The sequence below is a fragment of the Diplotaxodon limnothrissa genome, linkage group LG18 (genome assembly GCF_057381915.1).
Source record: "Diplotaxodon limnothrissa isolate DT_005_m linkage group LG18, D_limnothrissa_male_GT1.1, whole genome shotgun sequence".
In the NCBI taxonomy this organism is placed as follows: domain Eukaryota; kingdom Metazoa; phylum Chordata; class Actinopteri; order Cichliformes; family Cichlidae; genus Diplotaxodon; species Diplotaxodon limnothrissa.
This window is the reverse complement of record NC_140613.1, coordinates 29491073-29516277: the sequence shown is the minus strand read 5'-3', so window position 1 is coordinate 29516277 and position 25205 is coordinate 29491073. Positions and strand designations below refer to the sequence as shown.

General features: G+C 41.8%; 1 protein-coding gene across 4 annotated transcripts in view; it reads left to right on the top strand.

Moving 5' to 3' along the window:
* rnf220a (ring finger protein 220a) overlaps positions 1-25205 on the top strand; it is a 149147-nt gene that overhangs the window by 70697 nt on the left and 53245 nt on the right. The window contains exon 2 of one of the 4 annotated variants that reach the window (XM_085378293.1): positions 23465-23474. The exons of the other annotated variants lie outside the window; for them this stretch is intronic. Coding sequence (XP_085234419.1) covers positions 23465-23474 — 10 coding nt within the window. The remainder of the gene's footprint in view (positions 1-23464; positions 23475-25205) is intronic. 4 annotated transcript variants of the gene reach the window in all.

Genomic DNA, 25205 nt, shown 5'->3' with positions numbered 1-25205 from the left:
CACTATAAAGTTTCCAGCATGCGTGTTTGTTGTTTGTTGTTTGGGCTGAGCAACAATTGACTCAAAGCCAAAGATGCTTATTTCAGCAAAATTCAGAGAAAGTTGTTCTTTTTAAGTGCATTTGAGGAAGTGCGATGCAAATAAATACTTTTTGTTTCATATATAACCACCAAGTGCATACAAGTGATGCTGGAGTCAAGAAAAGTGGTTCTTTTCAGCAAAGCAAGGAGAGCTAGTTTCTTTCTTTGTAGTATGGCATATTATTTAGAAATGAATTGCAGTTTTAGCCTGAGTTTTGAGTGGAAATGGTAAAAGAGCTAAAGATTTTTGGCAATTTTGCTTGAGAAATGGAGCTTTACACTGAATCAGTTCTTGAAAAGTTTCAGAATTTAATGAGAAGAGAAGAGAAGAGAAGAGAAGAAACTAAACACAAATCTTCAGCGTTCATGTATCCATTCCCAATCCTCAAATGGTCACCGCTGATTGTGGGCTGTCTGTCAGTTTAATGCTCCAAGATTAGATCACCTACAGTATGTGTTGGCTAGGCCTGAACACCAATCCTGCTCCCTCTTTCCCCTCACTCCCTTCCCTCCCTGTCTGTCACCCTCTCTGAGTCGATAAGCCTCTATTCTCCTGTTTTCCTGATATGATCGGTGTCTTCAGAAGCACTCAGACCACTTTTACAGCAACCGCTAACTAGCGTTCCAGGCAGCTTGCGGCTATCAGGGAAAAAAATCACGCGGGCCTGTCTGACTACATAAGTGTGTGGCTGCCTCTGTGTGCACGTGCTCTCTTGTGCGCCACTCCACTCGTCCATCTAGCTGTCGGCGTCTATCGACCAGGGCCATCATGTGTGTTTTGGCCTGAGCGAGGCCACAGATGCTGCAGGGCTATTAGGTGCCCATTGTTTGTTTTGAATGGCAACGGAAACAAAATTGGTCTCATTCTGATCTTATTGTGGGTAACCCTACCTCTCTCTGTGGCCATGGGAGGCAAAAACCAATCCTAATTCACTTACCCCACCCTGACATCGGCTTTTCTAATGCTTTTTGAGGGATGAAAATATGGCGACATGCAATAAGTGTCGACAGTACAGAGGACTTAAAAGCGAGAGGGGGAGATAAACAGATAGATATGTATAGGGATGCCCAGATATTAAAAAATTAAAAGAAACCTTTGTTATTTGCTTTCTTTTTTGCTCTTACTGCTTCACTATTGCTCCATTCTTCTCAGCTACTTTCCTTCCTCTTTTTGACTGTCGCTCTTTCCTTTTCTGTCCTACTCATTTTTATTTACCTGTTCTCTTTCTTTCACTGCAACCAGAGCATGAGTGAAGCATTGCGAATGTCTTGTAATTTATGGAGTCCATAAGTGGAGCAGATTGATAGGGCTGTTTAAGTGGAACTTACCAAGACAGCGCTTTATTAATAAGAGACAGACCCTTAAAAAAATATAGCTTTAACCCGATTCGCCACCATTGGGCACATGTTGTAGTGCATATGCACTCATATATCTGTATAAACAATTAAACTTAAATGTTTATTGGTTATGATGTTAGTACAATGGCAAGCAAAAAGCAGCAAATAAACTGGGCCTTTTACTTTTATGACTTTGTGACTATATTGTGCTTCTAACCACAAAAACGTGGATAGGATTATACAAACTAGTGCTGTGCAATACTGCTGTTATCGGTCTGATATCAGCTAAACACAGAGGCATTATTGCCCATGCAGGAAATCACTGTGACTTTTACTTTCAAAGAGCATGTCTGAGGTGTAACTTTAACACAATTCAGTGGGTTACACACTGAGCTTAGAGGATAGGAACAAAATATCAATACCTATCATGCTAGTATCGATCCAATACCAATGCTAGCATTGGTATCGATACTATCGTTATCCACCCACCTCTACTACAAAGTGTTTAAGGAGATAAGTTGAAGAGAGAACTCGTGATTTTTTTCCCTCTGGGGCAAGGTACATACGGTGCATTATGGGAGCTGGAAAGCAGCCTTATTGTCCAACTATGAATCTCAAAGTCACATTCAGTGGTACAAACATATCTTTGTCCTTTTACACAGATTTCTCAAACCCACAGACACAGACTCTGACTAAGATACTTTTCAGCGCACTCTCTAATATCTGTTTGTTTTGGTGTTTAAAACACATATCAGGTCTTGTCTGCCAGGTCTCGTCCTGCCTGTCAGAATAAGCTTTCCACCCTCAACTCAGCAGCATGCAGCCAATCCTCACAGGCCAAAGATCTGGGGAGAAAGACGATCCTCCCACAGCAGCCAACCCTGCCCTCTCATCTGCCCTTCATACAAACACACACACACACACACACCAACACATATGCAGCCTTGCCCTCTCCTCTATCCCCTGCACACCCACTGTAATGATGTCTGTTGACCTCTAACACAAGGGCTGCCCTGGCAGATTAGTTTACAAGTGGCCTAGGGACTCTGGGTTTCAAATCTTAACCCAGATGATTTTCGTGCATTGATTATGAATCCTTTTTTTTTTCTTTTCAATTTGGCCACGCCACCATTTTCAGGTCTGTCCACATGTTCATCTTTGTGATAGCGGCTAATTTTCAAACTTGTGACTGTCATATGTATACATGTTAAACAAAAGGAATTAAAAAGAAGAAAAATATATATGAAAGGTTTTCTTACTGATGAAGACCTTCTCCATGGTCATTTGGTTCAGTTTTATTTATATAGCACCAAATCACAAGAACAACAGTAACCTCAAGGCACTTTATATTGTAAAGTAAAGACCCTATAAAAAAAATACAGCGAAACCCCAGCAATCAGACGACCCCTTGTTGCAAGCACTGGGCAACAGTGGGAAGGAAAAACTCCCTTCTAACAGGTAGAAACTTCCAGCAGAACCGGGGTGAACCATCTGCCACAACAAGTTGGGTGTGATGGAAGGAAAAAAACACAAAAGACACCCCGAGTAATGAAGACAGAGAAGATTAAATGTATGTATTTCAAGCCCAAGGAGTCGTGATGACAGATTTCTTTCATTTACCACAGCAGCATTTCTTGAAATTACACTTCTTTTCCATATGTTACTTTATATTATATATTTTAAAATAGAGCACCTTCAGGTGACTGTTGTTGTGTATTGGCACTATTAAAAAAATGACCTGAATTAAATTAAATATTAACATATCAAAAGGATTAAATGACAGAAAGGGGTGTTTTCACTGGCCCAAAAAGTTCAAAGTGGGCTGTATGTGGCCCACGATGTAAAATGATTTTGACATCCCTGGCGTTGAAGTTAAACTGCCACTGCTGTTAAATCACATGAAGAAGCTGAGCTACGTGCATATACTAGCCAACACAGCAAACATAAGTAGCAGCAGTCCCTAAATACATGCTTAGTCACCTCTAACCAATATATGCATCCACACACACGCGCCCACACAGTCAGACATGAGCCATGATAAGTGGAAAGTGAGTAATAGCCCAGCAGTCTGGCAGCCAGCTGCTAGGCCTACTGTTTACATGCCAACTGATTACCCTAATTCCAAACGCATGCATGGCAGTTAGGCTGATAAATAGCCCCACCACCAACACTACCTTCTATTTCCCTATTGTCAGGCACTGCGGGCTAGTCAGTCGGCCGGACCCGTGATTCCCTCTTGATTATTCAATAAATAACCCATAATTCGACATTGATTGAGGCTGTGAATGGGTTTTGTGGGAAGGGAGGCGGGTGAGATGATTGGGGGTGGGTGCAATTGGTTAGGTGGTTGAGAGGGTATCGACCAGGACTGGTCAGTGTTTCGATGACCATTGGCTGTCGGGGTCACTGCTTTTCATATATACACACACACACACACACACACACACACAGAACCACATTTGTATAGATGCACACACCTTTGCCTCAAGTCTGATGTGATTAGAATAAGGGTCATTAGTTCAGCCTCATTGCTTATTGTCCAAACAAAGATGTCCAAGACGAATGGAAGCTACTTAATAATTTGGGAGAAAGATGAGCAACACTGAGGCACGGCCATGTTCTCCTGCATGGTGCCTCCTTTTTTAGCAGTCATGACACTGAATTGTCTCTCCACATTCAAATAATTTCATTCTGATCACTTTGAACGCCGAGCAGAAAGTAACAGCTGAAGCGATTACTGTTTATACAGCTCACCAGTGTGTAGCTGGACAATGATTATAAACCCCAGCATTCTGTCGCATTTGCTGGCCTTAGGCCTATTATGTTAACAATCTTGATGAACATTGATTGCTAATTCTTATCTCTGCTTCTGGCAATATGACCTCAGCTCACTGGTTCAAAACTTTGCCAAATTATCCCCATTGCTTTTGGTAGGCACTTCACCGTGACATGGTTAGTATGGACCGTACTGAAACCTTCCCCCAAATGGATTATTCCGTTCTCCTAAGTAGGATGGATTTTATGGCGCTTGCCTGATCACTATCAGAAACCTTCTAATCGTTAGTGTGTGTATTTGTATGTGTGCGTGTGAGCACGTAAACCCCGCTGCCTTGATGTTGCCATTGAAGTGTCCCTGGCGTTGTACTTATTGGACTTCCCTGATGTTAGATATTGGAATATTGATCTTAGAGAATGTTTAGCTTTCACTCTTCTCTAGTTTCATTTATATGCTCACACAGCTGACGCCCGCTTCACACACAAGTACATGCTGCAGATGTGGCAGTACATGAGGGACCCAGATCAAATCAAACTCTCAATCAATGCTGGAGGGGAAAAAAATATCTGAGCAGAAGATTTAGGTTTCAGAAGGGATTTCACATGCAACATCTTGCATGTCTGGCGGGAGACTGGAGCTAGATCAAGTAAACAATAATCAATGGTGTAAAAAGTCTTTGAAAGGGAACAATTAGATTGCATTGTTTGAATTTCACTTCATTTAAAGTTGTGTGGGGCAAGCAAATGGCAATGGGTTAAAAAATGTTTTTAAGGGAAAGCTGACATTCACCTGCAGTAAAAGATTTTACTCAACTCTAAAGCCATTCGTGCTACAGTAACGTTCGGTTAAATTGTGTTACTTTTGTCCACTTGGCAGTGCAAGACGTAGACAAGCAGACGTGAACACTTGAGTGTGTCCAGGACAGACTCACACAGTCATCACCACTTAACAGGCAGCTGATGCCTTCCAACAGAAAATAGTGAGTAGCAGCCGTCCACATTTCAGAGACACCGACTGAGCGAGCCTCCCTTTTACAACAGTTACATTACAGCGCAATGTCGGTTTCCTATTAAATACCTTCTCCCAATTACCCATTATTTCCCCCTATAAAACCACTGCAGACTGCATCGGAGGGCTGTTTTATCCCCCCGTCACCCCACGTCCTTTTGTTTCAGAAAACATGTTTCAACTTAATGCAACTGGGCGAGCTATGAGGGGAAAGGGAGAGCGAGGGAGCGCAAGAAGGGAGGGAGGGGAAAGAAAGGTAATTTAATGAAGTGAAACGTTTGATGTTGTAAATAAAAAGCAGACTGGTCGTGGGTGAGAGGCTGGGGCTAATGGACTTTGTTGGATGGTAGGTGTGGAGCTGCTGATCTTTAAAAAGCCTAAATAAAAAAAATAAAAAAAAGTGAACTTCTCAGATTCAATGCCAGGAAAACCTCTCGCCCCCTTTTTGCTGGATCCATCGCCTGGGGCATTCACATCATTGGTTGCTTATTATGCAATCACACCAAGGTAAAAAGCACTGCCAACCCTCTCACATGAGTGTGCTGTTATATGTGTTTGCTTCCCTGTTTGTGTGGGTGTCTTACATATGCCACCTTAAAGCTGGTGAAGTTCAAATTCAGCAAAAACACTGAAAATAAATTCTCTGAGTAAAGGTGAGGAGACTAGGAGGTGATGGGAAAGACAAAACAGGTAAGAGAACACCGGGACAACAGGTAAAGCCTGGGGTTACTAAAGAATATCAAGAAGAAGAAAAAATGAAGAAAAAGGAAAGCGTAAGCAAAGGAAAAATGTTAGAGATGGAGAGTGGAGAGAATAGGGGGAGATGGGAAAGTAGAGGCATGAATAAAAGAAAAGAGTACTTAAGAAGTTAAAAGGGAAAAAAGAGAGAAAGAGGAAAGCAAAGAAATGAGAACAGACGATTATGAAGGTTAAACAATGGCAGTGGTCATTACGCTTCACTTTCAATGAGAAGGAGAAGAAAAATCACCCCCCCCCACATTTATAATTCATATCCTCAATTACCACTAATAAAGTGGCATGAATGGGGCCAGACCAGGGAATGGTGCAGCCACAATTACATGTAGTATAGCCTGGCATTAACATTTTCTATTTGACAATTTTTCAGCCTCAATTTCTCTTGGAGTTAATAAGAGCGATGATCCCTCCTTGACTTTTTCATGAAATTATTGTATGGTTATAATATTCCAATCTATTAGCCCCCCCACCCCTCTTACCCACCCTTACCCCGACCCAGCCTTTAATGTATTCTACCATTTAATAGTCTGACCTGGCTGAATGCAGCGATGGCATGGGAGAGAGGGAGAGAGACTGAAGGAGAGAGAACATGACATTGATGAGAGGAGTGGGTCTTGTCGTTTTGACCCCAGAGGGGGTGAGACAAAGGTCTGATATATCCCATACAGTGTTTGAATTGAGGTCTCTCGTGAGGCCGTGCCTATCATCTGAAAATCTGTCAGTAGCAGTGCTGCTTTTTCTTACTTCTCTTTTCTTTTCTTTTTTTTTTTGCTATCATGTTAAGGAAGCTCCCTGAGTTTAATGCTTAACATAAAGCCATAAGAGAGGTGTTGATTGGGATGTACTACATAAATGTAATCACAATGATAAACCAACTACTGAAGTATTTGGGAAAAATGTGGCATTTTGGAGCAGAAATCCAAGTGTTTTGAATCAATTCTTTCAACTGCCCTTGAATTTTACTTTAACAAATTTTAATTTTACATTTTTGTCATTGTTTCCCTTTTTAGGCTCTATTCATTTTGCAAAGTTTATTTATTAGTCATCAGATAAGCCATTATGTTTGTGACTACGGGCGATCGTGGCTCAAGAGTTGGGAGTTCGCCTTGTAATCGGAAGGTTGCCGGTTCGAGCCCCGGCTTGGACAGTCTCGGTCGTTGTGTCCTTGGGCAAGACACTTCACCCGTTGCCTACTGGTGGTGGTCAGAGGGCCCAGTGGCGCTAGTGTCCGGCAGCCTCGCCTCTGTCAGTGCGCCCCAGGGTGGCTGTGGCTACAATGTAGCTTGCCATCACCAGTGTGTGAATGGGTGGATGACTGGTTGTGTAAAGTGCTTTGGGGTCCTTAGGGACTAGAAAAGCGCTATACAAATACAGGCCATTTACCATTTAAAGACTAAACTTGCATGTGCATGGCTGACAGCCACAGTGGGAACCTCCTGTGACTATCCTGTCTGCAATGTTCGCTGTTTGAATTGAATTTTCGTTAGAAACATAAGAAAGCATTCACATCAAGGGTGAAACATGCCAAAAAACACAGAAAAAGAAAGAAAGAAATTGTGATAATATGTTATTTCTGCATGACACAGGTCGTGGTAGTCCTGTAAACTCACATGTTAGCAAATCAATAGGAGCATACGGTATAATCTAACCCAGAGACACATAAAAGCATCAGAGTTACGAGGTCTTCCTTCAGCATTGTGCATTATTATGCCGGTGGTCGCGGCTCGTTGCAGTATGGAGCCACGTGCCCCGTCCTCAGGCTGGATGTCTAATAGGCCTGTTTATTCCACCTTTCCTTCTTAGCTCTTTCCCTCCCTCCATCCCTCCATCCCTCCTTCATCCTCCCACATAAAATGGCAAAAGTATTCAGCAAACCTGCCTGCCTGCTTTTATATAAAATAACAAAGTGTTCCGTGCTCATAAAACACTGCAGGACTGACAGTTTAGCAGACTCCCCACAGTCTAGAAACTTCCATTGAGGTGGCAATAAGGATCCAATGGGAATAGAATAGAATAGAATAGAATAGAATAGAATAAGTAATAAGCTGTCCCAAGTGTAGGAAAAAGCCATTATTCTAAAACCAATGCATGTAAGTTGAAGCCATCGTTGTGAGTGCTACACCTCCTTGCTAACAAACACACATAAGGAGACAAGGTGAAACACAGACTCACTTGCTTACTATCTCTTTGCTTACACACAAAAAGCATACACACACACACACACACACACACACACACACACACACACACACACCATGTGGCTAGCTAAGAGCCAGCTGTTCCTTTCCACTTCACATCACTATGGGCTAACGACTGCTAATCCCCCATAGCTTTTCCCTCAAAGGAACTAAGGCAGCAGCCATGATCTAACTCCTATTGAATTCCAATTACCCTCCATCGGGATTTCACAATGAGAGTCCCTCCTCGTACCACCACAATCTCTAACACCACCCTTATTTCCCATATGTATCATACCGTAACAATAAGCACCACCCGCACCCATGCACTGGAATACACTGCACTGGACTACACTAGTTGTTTTTAGATATATCCCGGTGCCTTGCCAGTGCTCACTCATTCATCAGTGATTCTTGTCTTGAGCTAAACTGAATTAAGAGCCACCGAAGAAGACTACTGTATTTTTCCTCCCACATAGCAACAGTTGCATCCTTGACTGGACTTGCCCACCCCTTTCTTTTTATCCTGGCAGGGACGCCCCTCTCTGCCAGGCAGGGTCCCTTGTAAAAGAACAGCTTCAGTGAATGGAGACCCAGCAGGGAGCCTGGCAGGCTCACATGCTCAAACCCTCCCCGTTCCTTCTTTCTCACACACACCCTCTCTTGCCTCCTTCTACCTCCCCTCTGCAGTCTCCCCTCTTTCAGATGTAGCCAATAACTTTGTAGGCATGTATCAAAATCAGTCCGGTAATGTACAAAACCACTAACAAACAAGCCTTTATGCATTTGGGGAATAACAAGATGGTTAAAAAAAAGTGCAGTACTATGATCTTTAACCACCAATTTCCATAATAAAGTATAACAAACCCCAAAAAGTTAAAGTAATACAAATCTTTCTCCACACTTTTCTCTCACACACATATCTGGTTTTAGTTTTATCCCTTAAAGTGCTGGATTCCAGTATTTCAGAGAACAACACTGCACAGTAAAACAATGGGTGGCTCTGGGTTGTACTTTACTGATGCGATTCCTGGTAAAGTCTGAGACAAAATGCTGGTTACAGTGGGTGGGACTGGGCCGGTGTGGGTGAGACATGCTGGGAAATTTTGTATAAGGGAGGGAAAAAAGCTCAGGAATCAGTGATACAGAAGAGGATAAAGCTGTGGCACACAGTTTATGATACGGACATGTATTTAAAGTCAAGTACTAATGATTTCATTACTTTCTTTAAAGGTTTTTTAGACATGTTTGTGAAAGCAGCTGTACTTCTGGGTGGTGATTTTCACGAGGTCATTGCACAAACCAGCACAAGGATATTTACTGATTTCTTTTCATTTCAGCGTAACACCGAATTAGAGGTAAATGAAACGTTCTTTCAAAGCATAATTCAATCTGGCTAATATTAGTGATTAGCCTGGATAATAATCATCTGGGTGGTTATTTATAGTGACCCTGCTGACGGTAATGACTTTGAGAGGGGCGAACAGAAAATAGAATCCATGTTAAACTAATAAAACTACGACACGGACAGCAGTCCGCAGGCGTCTGGTGTTACTGGGACAGAGGGTAAAGGTGAACGCAAGTTTGTGTGGCATTCTGACTGTGGTATTGGCACTCGAGTTTTTTTTCCCCCCTTCTTAAGATGTGCTCATTCCCACTTTAACGTCTCCTTCTACTTTTGGATGATTACCGTATAATGGAGAGATGGAGTCATGGCATGGTTTATTACCGCACACACACACACGCACACGCACACATTTACATCCAAATATCCTCAAGGACGTGGGGAGACTTAGCAACCAGAGCGGTCCAAATAAGAAGATTAAATTTGAGTTTTCCATGCTCAGACAGTTGGGTATGTTTTGGCCTTTTAAATCTGAACAACACTCAAAAGCTGTTTGCAGGAGAACCATATTTGTACACTAAGCTCCCAAATACGCACATATGCAATGTAAACAGGCAAATAAAGACACTGAGCTCTTTAACCGAAAGAGTTTTGTTGTTTTTTAAATAGTCTAGCTGCTAAATAAGACTAAGAGACGAGTTAAAGTGGGAGACGATCTACCAGCGATCAAAGTTATACAGGAAGACCCAGATTAGCTGGAAGGCCTGTGCTCCGTTCAGAGACGACTGAGCCTTTTAATGTCATGGCAAATTAGACATGCGGGTGCTTTGCTTGTTTCAAGTCAAATGGAAAACCATGAGCAAGGCATTGTTTGGTTAATTTCCTTTTTTTCTTGTCTAAGCGTGCGTGTGTCAGCGTGCGCTTCACAGCCATCTATCCTCTCAGACATGTTTAATAGGGCTTTGGCTGCGTTGACCGAGGGTGTAAATGTGTCATACTTTATTAGAAATCCGAAAGAAGAGGGCTAACATTAATCACCGGCTCTTGTTTATGAAAGTCATAAATGTTTCACTGAGTGCTTTATTGTTGGCTGCCAGATTTGGAGAAGCACTGAGAGGTCCTCAGTGTGTGTGTTCGCTCCAGCACTGTGTCAAGACAGCACCCCAAACCTATGAGAAATCCACTCTCTATCTCGCTCTCACATGCTCCGGCTCTCTCTTAGGCTTTTTGTCATGTTGTCAGAAAGTATGACATCACCTTGCCCTTTGACCCATATAGTCAGGAGAGCGCCGATTGGATGATTGGCTTATAGAGGACATCCACATTAAACTCAATTCTGCTGATGTCAGGAGCTATTACAACTGATGACATCCGCATGCACACACAGATAGGACAGGACAGTGTCCATGAGTGTGCATTTATGTGTACAGTAATATATATATGTGTGTGTGTGTGCCCGTGTGGGCAGGTGTGCGCTCATGTTTAGGGTTATATAGGTCAAATGTCTGAAGCCAGAACATCTCCCAGTTGAAATACCAGGCAAAATGTCAAAGACTGCTACTGTGCAATCCCTCAGATCAATAGTTCAGTTTGACATAAAGGTATCGTTCTAGTCACTGGACTTACATCCTAACAAAAACAGCTGCTTTCTTAGATTTAAATGTCCTAGTAAGCTCAGGCTATGAATCAGTATATGGAAACACAACTAAATGAGGATAAAATTACTCTTTCAGCAGTTCTGAAAGAGTAATTTTATTGCTGACTAAGTCACTGTGTTCATATGTCACAATTGAGGGCTACTGCTAATGCTAAATGCTAAAACACTGGAACAGAAGTAGATGAGGTTAGTCAGCTATATGACAGCAGTGTCTACCCTTCTCATTCTTTCTGTTAAGAAACACTTTTATGTTTATTTTATTTTATTCTAATCAACCGTAAAAAAAATAAAATAAAATGTAACATTTTTTTTAGTAGACTTTTGCTTACTTGAAAGTCTAAAAAAAATGTCTGGGCAACACTGATGATGTAACTTGAGCTGAAATTGTGGTAATGTCTGTGGCATTGGATAAGTGTTAATTTCGGAACTATTTTTCAACTCATGGCCACCAGCCAACAGTTATTCAACATCCAATGTTTGTCAAGTATTTAATCTTTTTAATCATAGCCATCACGATCATCATACCACAGGAGTGCTATTGTAGCAAAACAAGATGTTATGCTATACTGTGCTATACTTATGAATTACCCTGATGTTTGCAAGTTGAAGATGTTACCCCTTAACTTTTGCCTTAAGGCCATTACACACCAAGCTCAATATATAACAGTCAAAGCTACAATTAAAAAATAAGTGCCTTTACACTAAGATTTGTTTCCACCACACTGTTACAAATATATAACTACTATATTGCACCAAGTCTGGTGCTGAAACATGAAGTATGAACATGTTTCTGTCATGTTTTTAACCAGCACCTTTCAGTTAATTAAGGACAATTGAAACCTAGTGTTTGTTCAGAACAAAGCATTTCTTTACCAAAAGAAAACAGTTGCAAGCTAGAAGAACTTTAAACAGCAGACACTGAATGGGATGGAAGCCTCACAGTAGCATTTAAATTGTGCATGATACCTGAATGACATGCTCTATTAAAATATTCCACTGAGCTTTTATTTCCACCCAAAAGCCCCATTCAAGTGAATGCTAAGTCTACATTATAGACATATTATGGAGCTGTTAGCTGACAATTACATGGCTCAGTTGTCAGATGTGGAATCTTTATTAGAGGTTCCATGTCTTCCTTCAGGATTTCTGTTGAGTCAATGTTCCTCAGACCTCCCCTCTCAGATTCAGAAGCTCACTTTAAATAGACCATTATATCCAACAGCTCACAGAGATGACTGCTGTACAGCTCCACTGTGAGAAGTCATCTTTCCACTCATGAGCTCTGCAATCATCACTGTTCTCTTAGCTTTTCCCCCAAAGTCCCACGCCAAAGCATAAAAGTCATAACAGTACATCTAAACTGACAATGGTTCACTACGGCTGCTTTACTCATGAAATCACGACAAATCATAAATTCAAAGAGCGCACTCCACACGCCCCTACCCCATCCTCATCTTCCTGCTAGTTAAATGTGGAATAATGTCATCTTAATGATTATTTTTTTGCGGCGCGCTGTAACAGCATAATTCAGAGAGGGCGTAATGATTTTTTATGCCCCTGACATATTGTTTTGCGGGGAGTGACATAAAAGCACGGTGACATGTGGCATTTTGGGAAAGGTCAGGCGCTCCATCTCGGCCGCCCGTCCATCTTCATAACATCGCCACTTGTCATATGGAAACTGGCATCACCAATCTTTGTCTCTCCCCTGTCGCCCCCCTGCCCCTCCTCTCTCATCTCCTAATTCTGCCTCTTTTCTCCGTCTCCCTTTTCTTTTCAGATTGAACTTTCTCCTCTCATTTTTTTCATGCTTGCTTTTCCTTTTTTGTTAACCTGGTGAAAATTAGCACCGTAGGGAATGGGAAATAAGATTTCCCACACAGATACAGGGAGAAAAAGAAGAAAAAAACACGCACTCATGCACAAGGCCTCAGGGGTGCTGAGGGGGTCTGGGGACTGCATGTCAACACCAGCTGTGAGGATTGCAGTGACGGAGAGAAGGGCTAATACTAATGTGATAAATACGTCAGCACTCACTGCAGGCACATTGCGTGTGTCTGTTTTTGTTGTTGATGATTTGAGAAAGCTGCTCAGAGCCAGTCGCTTCTGTCAGACGGATACGCAGGCAGCACTTGTGCCACATTTCACCCCACACAAAGATTCTAATGTGAATGTCATGGCCAGAGGACAGAGAAGAATATGATTACAGGGAACTGGGAGAAGAAAACAATAATTATTAGTCAATTAAATTGTTTCCTCATTAAAACTATTTGAACGTAACCTCAGCTTGTGTCGTCACAGGTTTTGTCGCTAACGCTTGATGGCCAGTATGCTCTTGAATGCTGGTCAGTCTATTACAGCTCACGCAGCATCAGCACCGTCTCATCATGTTTTCTCTCAGTAACTGCCTCTAGTGCAGTGATGGTGGAAGATTTATAGAACCCAATGTAATGCACGCCAGTAAATAAAATTCTAGTTAATATGGGGAAAAAAAACACAGAATATATCTTTTTTTTCTTAAATGATTTTAGGATATATGTATCCTGCTCGTGTCTTTGCCCTATTTTTTCCTGTCTTCTGACTTTTGCCAAACGTCCTTTATCATTTCACCAACTCCTGTGGCAGTTCCTTATCCTTTCTACTTCAAACTGCCATTTTTCTGATGGCTGTGTCTTCGACTAGGCCTACCTCCCACCGCATTTTATCCTCCGCTCTGCGTCGTACAAGCGCGATCCTGCTAAAATACTGCACGCACTTGTGTATTTGGCAAACAGTGGTAATCTGTTTACTCCTAGCTGAAAATAATATGGTCCCAAGATGCATGATGGGGAAGATTCAGCCTAATGGAAGGACGGGCACAGAGACACATGCAGATGTGCATTACAACCATGTAGAGTTTTGGCTGTGTGGGGTCAAATGGAGAGCTTGTGTGTGTGTTTGAGGATCTTACAGTGTCACGCAGGGTGAGTGAGGTGTAATTTCTGGGCAATATTACTCAACACTCCAGCGCTGACAGCTTTAATGGTGATGGCCTTATTATAGAGAAGACGCCTTGTGTGTGTGTGTGTGTGTGTGTGTCGGTGGATGGCTGGTGTGTGCATGGTGATGGCCATGTTATAGTGAGTGAAAGACGGCTAAAAGGCTTAGATTTATTCTGGGCTAGATTTATGGACATAAGAATAATAGAGCAGAACATTCTGTATGGCATGTATATTTGTGTGTGTGGGTGTGTGTGTATGTGTACATGTGTTTTAATGAATGCCATCTGGTGACCATTGAAGTAGTATAAGTTTAATGAGACCTAGTCTATGCTGATGAGGAGAACAGAGTTTTAAACACATACTGCAAAATAGAATAGAATAGAGTCTGTATTATTCATAGCTCTCTGATGACATATAATACACCCATCTTATCAGTGTCTGGCCCTTTTCACCAAAGCACTATTTCATATTAACAGTACGTTATGAAACGTGTGCGTGCTTGCGACGTGTACTTCCAGTAAGAAGAGAGTAACATGAATCTTTGGGCCTGTGGTTTGTGTTATGTTGGTCTGATTTACAGTACCACACCTTCACACCTCTCAACAATTTTCTCTCACAATCTGCACCCAGTCTCCTTTTCCCTTCCTCCTCCCACCACAATGTTAGCTAATTCCCTCGTCTGCCTCTGCTGTATTCAGAGTACAACTCACTTCCTGTAACTACGCGCTGTTACAGGACCAGCACCTGCTGAGCCGTTGCTGTAAAGGAAAGGGGCTGTGGTGGCGGTGTGTGCGGTTTTGGGAGAGCCAACGGACAGGCTGTAGTTACACACTGCAGCTTACGCTGTCGGGCAACGTGGGTTAACCTCTTCCTTGTATTACAAAATTAAGACTGAGCCAGGCCCCCTGTACTTTCTTTCCCCCCCCCACAAAAATCAATCACTCATGACATGTGAGGGTTTCTCTAAATGCGCATTTGTGTTTCACTGACATGAGTCCAGGGTACAGGTTTCATTTAGATTCAGAGTTCAAAACAGTTAAACAGCCCTGAACAGATGATTTGATGTCTGCTCTTGTGTATTTGTGCGTCTGATTGAGAGCTTAAAGGTAGTTTATGCTGACAACATTCCTCCTCCAAACTTCGAAAGCACTTGATCCTAAAGGATCCTGCCCTCATTTCGGTCTGTAAATAGACCTGCTGTTGCAGGAGTAAATAAGCCTGTGTGTCCTGGAACACCACACCCTGTTCCCCATTCCTTAAACACAGACAGGTTCTTCTAATAGTTCCCGTAAAAAGACATATCATGAACCTTTATTGCTCTCCCAAATTGTGCGCATGGCTTGACATGTATGTACTTTGGTGCATTAGTTCACTAAGCGAGCTGTGGATAACAAGCATTAATATGACCCCAATGTTTTTATGAGTTCATAATCATGTTTTTGTTTGTTTGCTCAGGATCACCATGTAGGCCTCAATATGATTACCATATTTCTTTATTAGCAAGGGTAATAATGGCCATTAAATTACTACTTAAAAACATGCACTTGACAGCCATTAGTATAATATTAAAACACAGTTTGGCTGTTGTCATGCACTCATTGCGTACATTTACATCACATAAACAGCTTTATAATGTAATTAATGCAACATAGCATTACACAAGTTAACTATTCTATTTTGAGTGAAAAATGTGTGGAATTAAAAGATGGTCAGATCAAATTTTAGTTCATTTATTGTGGCTTTTTTAAATGTAATTAAAAATAAAACTGAACAGCAATACCATAAAATAAAATACAAAAAAACCCCAATTACTTTTGTCAGTGTGGCTCACCGAAACAAGCCTCACAGCAGCATTTCTTGTTGAGTGTGCATTTTTATGATATTTGTATATCTGACTTCAGCTTCAGCATCAAAGAAGTGCCATTGTCAACATCTCTGCGCTCGACAATGGGAAATGCACAGCATTTATACCCAGAGCCTGCTTCACTGATAATAGCGTGCGATGAGACGCTCTTTATTGAATAAGAGGCTTTCCCGTGTGCTTAAGGCTACATTTTCATATCTAGTGATCTCTCCAATGTGCTCATATTTGTGTATTGTTAGATGAAAGCTTACACAACCGATCGGCCTGTTATCGCCCGTGTCTGCCTGCTCGCGCTCTGTAATGGAAATGAGCTGCAGTTCAAAGTGCAGTAGTAGTGCTTGACAATATTCACATATATTTACATCTCTTTGTGTATATGTGGGAGGCTGGCTGTGTGCGGATTTCTGCCTAAAATGGCAAAGTGTTGTGTGTTTTGCGTGTTTGTGTATGTGTGTCTGTTTGAATTTACCAGCTAACACCCACAGAGACACACACCTGTCACATCCTGTGCGTGTGATAAGCCATAATGACGATACCCTGTGATTGATTGAATTTTTGATTTGTCTGCTGATGTGTCTTGCTCCCATTCTTTTGATGTGAGAAAAAAAGGCATGTCAAGTGTGTGTGTGTGTGTGTGTGTGTGTGTGTGTGTGTGTGTGTGTGTGTGTGTGTGTGTGTACCAGCCTGTGCGCCTCTGTACACAGCAGGTGATATTTGCCAATTTAACTCAACAAGAAGCGGCAAGTTAAGCTGTATTTGGGTTAAACAGTGTGTGTTTAAAGAAAAGCATATGTGTGTTTAAGGGTTATTACATTTTTTTTTTCCACAGATACTTCTTAACCACAACTGACTACTTACTGGTATAAAACACTGGATTCAAATTGGTGTAACATATTCAATTACAGGACTTAATGGTTAAAAATTATTTTCAGACAATTGACCATGAAAAGAGTTAGACTATCTTCATTTAATGTCATCCTATAAACTCTGTGTAAGACTTGATTATTCAAATATGCCATAAACTTATTTTATATCTTAATATTATGATTTATTCTTTACCCAATTACATTTTTTCACACATGTATGAATATATCACAATTTGTTCTACAGGCTCACATCCTTGTATTCAGCCTTTAACTGCATTTGTTGCTTGGTTTAGTAGGCTAGCTAGCCCTATAACCTGCTTATTTACCCAACTCAGAAAAAAAAAACTCTTACCATTTTGATGAGTGTCATCTAGCAGTTGTTTGAATAAGTGCGTGTAAAAAAAGTAGTCTTGGTGTCACCACTTTTAGTTTAGGTGGACAGCGACATCCAGGTAACTTAGAAAATGAATGATCCTTAATTACTATATGGATCATTTGTGGGTTGTTTCTAAAACAAGTCAATGTATGTGTGTTATTTGTGAAAGACTGGCAAAGTCTGTGTTTGAACATAGGAGTTCGAATGTTTACCAGAAGATTAAAGGTTGAGTTTCGCTTGAGTCCACTTTGAAATTTTGCTTTCACTCGATCTGGTTAGTTTTAGGCACATACTGTTTTAGGGTTATAAAAACTGTGATCAGGGCTAAAATGCACATTTTAAAAATGGCAAACACTTGCCAAAACTGTAGGTCCACCACCCTTAAAAATGCCAGCAAATACATATTCTGATTACCACTGCTAGGCTGTTTGTACGTTAGCCTAGTGCTGTTGCTTAGGCTAACACTGCTAGCACAAACACAACCTAGCTTGGAGCCAAACTCAAACCAACAGTAGCATTTGCAATTTAAATAAAGTTTATATGTCACATTGCTGACAACAGTCAGCAACACTTTGCAGATAGCAGCCCCTCCCCCACCGCCCTCAGGCTTCATGCTTTTTCCATGCCTCGCACTGCTGAAAAAGGTGTGTATCCATGTGGTATGATCGCACAGCTCTCTGTCCAGATCCACCCTCTTGCCCCCTCTGTCCTCTAATCTTGTTTGTCAGAACTAAATGAGCTGCCCCAGCGAGGCGTGTTAGCTACTAATGAATTTATTGCTTGATAAGAAGGGGCCCCATGTAGCTATAACTTACTGCAGTCATAAAAAAGCTGAAGAAAGAAAAAACTACATAATTAACCTTTACTAGGTGTGTGTGCTCAGTGGTAGTGCTTGATGTGGTACATATGTAACAGTGGGGGTGTGTGGGTGTGCGTGCTTTCATTTGTGCTTGTTTACATGTTTGAGTTTTTACTTGATGTGTGTGTGTGTGTGTGTGTGTGTGTGTGTGTGTGTGTGTGTGTGTGTGTGTGCGCGCGGACTTCTTTTTTGCATTCACAGCAAGGAGGCAGCAGTGTTGATAACGCTGCAGCTATCAATTAATCGTTAATCGTGTTCTACCAGATTAATGCGTCATCCAATTGACTCCAGACTGACTGGAGACAATAAATACATATAGTCAATAAAACAGCAAAGCACCATGGGAGAACAGTGAGGTAGGTGTGGGTTGACACATGTGCCAGGGTGCCAACATCATAAGCTCAACCATAAACCCAATGTTAGTTATGGCTTTACACTCTCTTGTCTTATCTACATGTACTCAATTAATGGAGGGAAGGAGGGGGGATCAGTGGTAGCTTCCAGAAACGGAAAGAGAAGAGACTGATGTCCAGACTTTCTCTTCCAATTCATTCACTAACAGGAAACTGTTTGTCGTTTAGCAAGACATATAAGACCCACAATTCTTCTTTTCCTTCTTCTTCTACTGAGCCATTTCCTTTATTGTCAAAGACACATACACACTCTAATGGGTAATAGATACAGGACTAATGCCTGGGCTGAGGAATAGAGATAGATAGATAGATAGGGAGGGAGGGAGGGAGGGAGGAGAAAGAGAGGGAGAAAAAAAAGAGAGAAGTGAGTTATGAAGCAGTACCCAGGGGGTTAATTTCTCACTAGCAGTTTTTTCATACGCTACACACAGTAAAGGTGATGTCTGGACACGGCAAGCCGGTAGCACGCTAGTTAAAAGTGAATAAGTTTATGGCCGGTGTAGGCCCTCATACATCAAGGAGCAGTTTGTTCAGCCAGCAGTGTGACAGGGTACAGTAGCATGGGCAGGGCTGGAGAGTGGCTACAGCTGTGATAAATGGAAGATTACAGGAAAGCTGGTGTCTCAGCCTCTGTGTGTGTTAGAGAGACAGAAAGAGATATCAAAGTGTGTTTTTTAGCTCTCAGATTAATGGTGATTCCAGTATTTGATCTAAGTGATTTCCCCCCCCACCCTATTTGAAGAATGTCTTTTTGAAGCTGTAAATATTGCAAACACCCTTCTCGAGACATGTCGCAGCGCCTGGTGTGAAAGCATATTCGGCTGCAGTATTGACAAAAGCTTATGGGTCGTGCTGTTAAATTGCAAATTTTACTTTTTTGAGGAGGTGAAGATTTTCTGTGAGGTTGTAAAAACAGCTAATCTCATCTAATCTTATCATAATTACCAACATGTCTAGTAGCATTATGTCCTCAAGTTTATTCCAGCGTGGATCATAGATGCTTCAACATTTTTTACTTCTCTCTTAGAGGTTTTTAAATGATCTAACATATTTTAATATTAGACAAAGATAACCAGAGGAAATACAAAATGCTGTTTGACTGTATTTATTAGGGGGGGGGGGGAGAGAGACTATCTAAAACCACCTGGCTGTGTTCAAAGAAGTTATTGAACCCTAAACTTTATGACTGGTTGTGCCACCCTTGGTAGCAAAACTGCAATAAAGCAATAATTGGCAACGAGTCTTTTACGTCACTGTGGAGGAATTTTGGCCCACTCTTCTTTGCATAATTGGTTTAATTTAGCCACACTGGAGGGCTTTGAGCATGAATGGCCTGTTTATAGTCATGCGAAAACATCTCAATCTGATTTAAATCCAGCCTATGACTAGGCCACTCCAAAATCTTTATTTATGTATTTTTTTGTTTGTTTTAAATCATTGTGCTGATGCATAACCTTCAACTTCAGGTTGAAGGTTATGCAAATTGACAGGAAGATAGAATTCATTGTTCAATCAATTATGGCAGTCCATGTCTTGAAGCAGCCCAGAGCATCACACTACCACCACCATGTGTGACAGTTAGTTCTGTTTTTCTGTTTAAGTGATTTCTTGAATCAGTATAATCAGTAATGTCCCTATTGGTTAATTTTTCTGCTAGTGTCTCTGTTTCTGTCTCTGTGAACATTATTAGTTTATATATTTTACCTGTTTCTGTTATATACGATCTCAGTCCTTCTTCCACCAGTGTTCTTCATCACATCTTCTCCTCTTTATTTCAGTTATTCATTCCACTCTCAGATTCTCTCCATGACTTCTAGTCCTCCTTTTGGTCATTCCTCTTTCAAGTCCACCATGATGCACCCTGCACATGTCATCCTTTCCTCTTCCATGCTTACTCTCCTGCCTCCTTATCTCCTCCTCATCCTTACTCCATCCTTCCTTGCACCAGTCTCGGCCCTGCACCAGTCCAGATGTGGATCTGACTGTACCACAGTGCTAAAAAACAATAAGCCAGTCAGCCTGTGTAAGTGCATGTGTGTCTATCAGGATGCAAACAATAGGCTTATTCTTACTCGACCACAATAAGGACAGCCACTCTGTTCTCATTTGTTCACTGTTGCCTGTTAGTTGGTGAGACAGTAGGACAGACAGATGGAGAGGAAGACAGGGCAGATGCAGAGCCAGTCGGGACAATAACTAGACAGCTATGGAGACAGACTAACAGGTAGATAGGCAGCGAAGGAGCAAGCCCTGCTACCCAGCCTGCCTCCATTTCTCCCCCAATAACTCACTTTTCTCCCCCTTAGAGAGGGAAAACAATAAGATATAACAATTGGCAAATGGCTGAGGCAGGCGGAGCATTACAAATGAAATGTAATGTTGTTACAGTTTGGAAATAATGAATTATGAGGATAAGCGGGGATCTGTAAAATCGCTGTAGCGATTTACCGGGGTTTCATTTTTCAACTGTATTGAATTATGGGGAATTGGCCTCAGTCAACTGCAAAATACAAAATGGGGAAAAGGAGGATGATTCACCGTTACAATCTACGTGCGTGTGTGTGTGGAAAAGAGACTGTATGCAGTTGTGTGTAGGCATGCACAACCACTCACTGTTTATTTGTCTGTTTAAGTGCACAGGTGCTTGCACATTCACATGCATGCAATGTGGAAGCATTTCTGCATGTCTATATGCTGAGTGTGTATGTGTGTGTGTCTGTCCTCCCCCTAGACCTGTTGAGGGCTTTTTCTCACTCACCCCGCCGCACATGTGATAAATGTCCCTTATCGCCTCTGTCATTGTAATAGTCCCACAACAGGCCCAGAGAGAGAGAGAAGGAGAGCGAGACTGGGGGTGGAGGGCAGGAGAAGGAGGGGGTCAGGGCAAGGGGGTGTTGAGAGAGTCACAGTGACAAAAAAAGGTGGTGAGAGTGGGAGAAAGAGAGGAGAGAGAGAGGGAGAGATGGCATGGTGGAATGGGATAGCTGGAGTTATCAGTCGGTCTTGTAGAGGAAGAATACGCATCAAGCTGCCAATCATCCGGCCTGAAAATTGCTCTGAGATTTGAGTCCCCAGACGGAGTATGTATGTGTGTGTGAGTGTGTGTAGAGAGGGAGTATCCAAAGCCCCTGTCGTCTCTGTGCTATTACTGCCCCCCCCCCCCCCCCCCTCCTTCTTCCTCCCATCCAGCCATCTCACCCTCTACCCGTTTGTAAAGATCAAACTCGAAAAAACACGTCTCTTTACTCTCTGTCACTAGAACCTACACTCAGGCTGTTTGAAGCACTGTTGCCGTCAGTGGCACTGGCTATTAGGGGAGGGCATGAGACAGAGAGAGAGAGAAAGTGAGAGGGGGATGAAGATGGAAAAGATGGAAAAGAATGGTGAGGAAAGGAGAAAAGAGAAGGAAGGTTAATGTGTGAGCAGAAACCATTTCAGTCGCTTTAATTTTCTATTGATTTCAGCTGCAGACTCCCTCCCCTCACCTCTTTGTGTGTGTCTGTGTGTGTCTGTGATTGGGCGTTTGGGTGTGTGACAGTCTCCAAGCTGTCTCCTTGTAGAAGCCAACAATACCAGAAAGTAAACAAAATTAGAGATCAATTGTTGTCCAGTTCAAACCCAGCAAAAATTCTGACAATTTTAAACTGTATTCCCAAGTGAAAACTATGTGTCCACAACTTTTTATGAGTTAAGGAACTCATAGTTTTAATCTTAATCTCAGACAGAAGCATGTGAGGACTCAGATCATGTGGAAATCTAAATGTCACCAAATTTAAAGATAAGTGATTTTCAGTGCTGTGAAAAAAGTGAGTGAGAGCATCTTTGAAAAGTACGCACTTTGACATCAGTTATAAAGACGTTGTGTTCAGAGTTTTTACATTTATGAAAACTCTACCGATGCTGCTTTGCTACCAGCACAGTTTCATTTGGTCTCCCAGTTGCTCAAACACATTTATGAGGAGGACGATAAATGAGGATTTAAAAGAATTAAAGTAGAGATGTAGAATGTTATTTATTCAGGGAAACACTACCAAGGATGCTGCAAGAGCAAAATGTAGTGGAACATCGCCCTCTATTGGACAATGTGATATCACCCTTCAGAGAGAGGGAAAGGACAGGACATGGATGGAGGAATAATTGATAGGCAGAGTCGTATAGAGCACAGAGATAGCAGACTGATAAAGATCACAATGATGTCCAATTGCAGCTGAGTGATGAAATCACTTGTTACACACATACACACAGTAGCCTCATGTGTGACCTGTGCAATGACCCACTCCAGCAGATAGGCATCTGTGGTTTTCTCATATCACGTTACCACCCAGATATATAGTTTGTATACAGACAGACAGACTGAGGCCTCGCGGTGAATGCCATGTGGGTATTGGATATTCTTGTAGTTAGGACTAGCACAACTTGATTTTTCCATCTGGAGTGGGTTTTTCCTCAAGTGGTACAAGTCACTGTGGTCGACGATTTGTTGTAATGTTCTTTTATTTTAACCTAGTTTTATTGGGCTCTAAAATCTCATTTTAGAACAAAAGTGCTCACATAAATTAGATTTTGCGAGTGGTGTTTTAAATGATGCTCTCCTGCATTATGAAATGCCGTGAAAGTCGTGATTTACATAAGCAAACTCTTGAAGTCTGGACCCAGTTTGGTGCCAGGGACCGCTCTGATTCTTGGAACTCGGGAGTGACCCACAGCAACCACATGTCATGAGGACATGGCAGGCAACCCAACCACACTGCAGCACCCTAAGGCGTAGGCGTGACCGAGAACTTAGGAAAGTTTTCATTATCTGGCTTGCAGTCATTTTTCCAAAGGAGCCTGTGGCTATTTTTTTTTTAAATCCCACCAGGACAACTGACACCTAAAGAAGTTCCCAACTCCTTACTTGAAAGTTTATCTGCAAATAATTACACGGGATTTGAAGCAAACTTTTTACAATCTGACCAAACTTGCGAGGAAAAAAGCAGTGACTTTTATTCCCATCAAACTCGCCATCTGAGTTGTGCCAACAGAGATTAGCGAGATGCAGGAAGTTTGCTTTGTGTCTGTTTGATTTCTACTCCAGTGAGATGGGTAATATAGCAGACAGCTAGACAGACAGCTAGATAGATGGAAGGCCAGACTGCTCCCCTTGTATGAAGGATTATCCCCTATCCTCTGTTTGTGACAAGAGCTGATAAGGGCCTAAGAGGGGAGGCAGCAAGAGGCTGAGAGGGCCGGTGACACACATATACACACACCCATACACACACATGCGTATATAATCTACAGTGAAAGAGATATCAATCCATCATTTAGAGCCGGGGATTCTGCAAGAGGAAATAGGTCCTTCTCAATCGCTGACAAGCAAACACGCACATGCACACAAGCGCACACACCTGCATCCGCCGTACAAAGGGACTCATGAGCATTCAGAGTTGTAGATGGGGCTCTTTGAATGACTGTTCAATTTCACCGATTTATCTGATTTACATTTGGCTTTTGTTGTCACCCAGGCTATATATCAGCGTGTGCTTATAGCTGTTATTGTGTCTGAATGACTGGTGCTAATAGAAACCATAAATTCAAATGTTCTAATGTTACTTATTGCACTCTATAAATCCAAGTCGTGGATGAGCCAGAGGAGATGCACATGTGCATTTAACACAGCCGGTAATAAATGTTTTAATTTAGCCTTCATTAGCAAAAATGTCGCCAGAGTAAAATAATCACATTTATTTTTGGATCCCACTTTTTCATTTTGCATGCATTACAGTGACATATGAATTTGAGGAGTTGTTTAGATGACTGTTGTGGGAGTGTGAAATATCTTCCTGGTGAAGCAGGCTTGTTCTCGCTATTCTAGAGCGAACACAAAAGCTGAACATGGAAAGCACATAGGAAAGTACACCAGAAAAAGGAATAGGGGAAACAGGAAACTAGTCAAAGCACTGCAATGGTCAGGCTTCTCTGTCATGCTTCACATGTGTGTATGTGCATAAATGAATCTGCCACCATTTGACAGATGAGCCAATGATGGGAACATGAAATTACCCATTTCTTTCTACAAGACCACATCTCTAGAGGGATATGTTGGATATGAGTGTATGTATCTAAGAGTTAACGTGTACTTGATATGTGTCATCCACCTCAGGAGGGAACCTCTGCCCTGATAGAACATCCTAAGACATGTAGTCATTCAGGCAAGGAGAGCAGAACACAGTAAACTTATATCAAAGTATTCTATAAAGCCTGATTTCTGCATTAGAGAAACAGAGGGTCTCTAATACTGATTAGAGTTTTCAAGAGCCAGTCAAAAGGCTTCTATCAGTAAGTGGAATCTTATTGGAGGTTAGGGACTGCTGGGTTGAATGGGTTAGATGGATGAGTGCTGTCTTTAGAAACTGTAGCCAGTATCAGCTAATTCAAGGTCATGTAAGAAGTTAAGGCATCTTTTATTGCACCAAATTTAGATGTTTAAGGTCTGGCTTGTGTATTTGGTGTCTACCTGCTATGTCAAGAGCCAGTGTGGCTTATTTATACCCTAAAATATGAGTCATTTACCGTGTGCCAACCTAATTTAAAGCAGAAAAATCTTACATTTGTAGTCTTTCTGGCTGCATAGAAAAGAAAAGAACTGCAGCCAACTGATACTAATACTATGGAAAACTGAAAAAGAAAAATACAAGGTGACACAGAGAAGGTGAAAGAGATACAA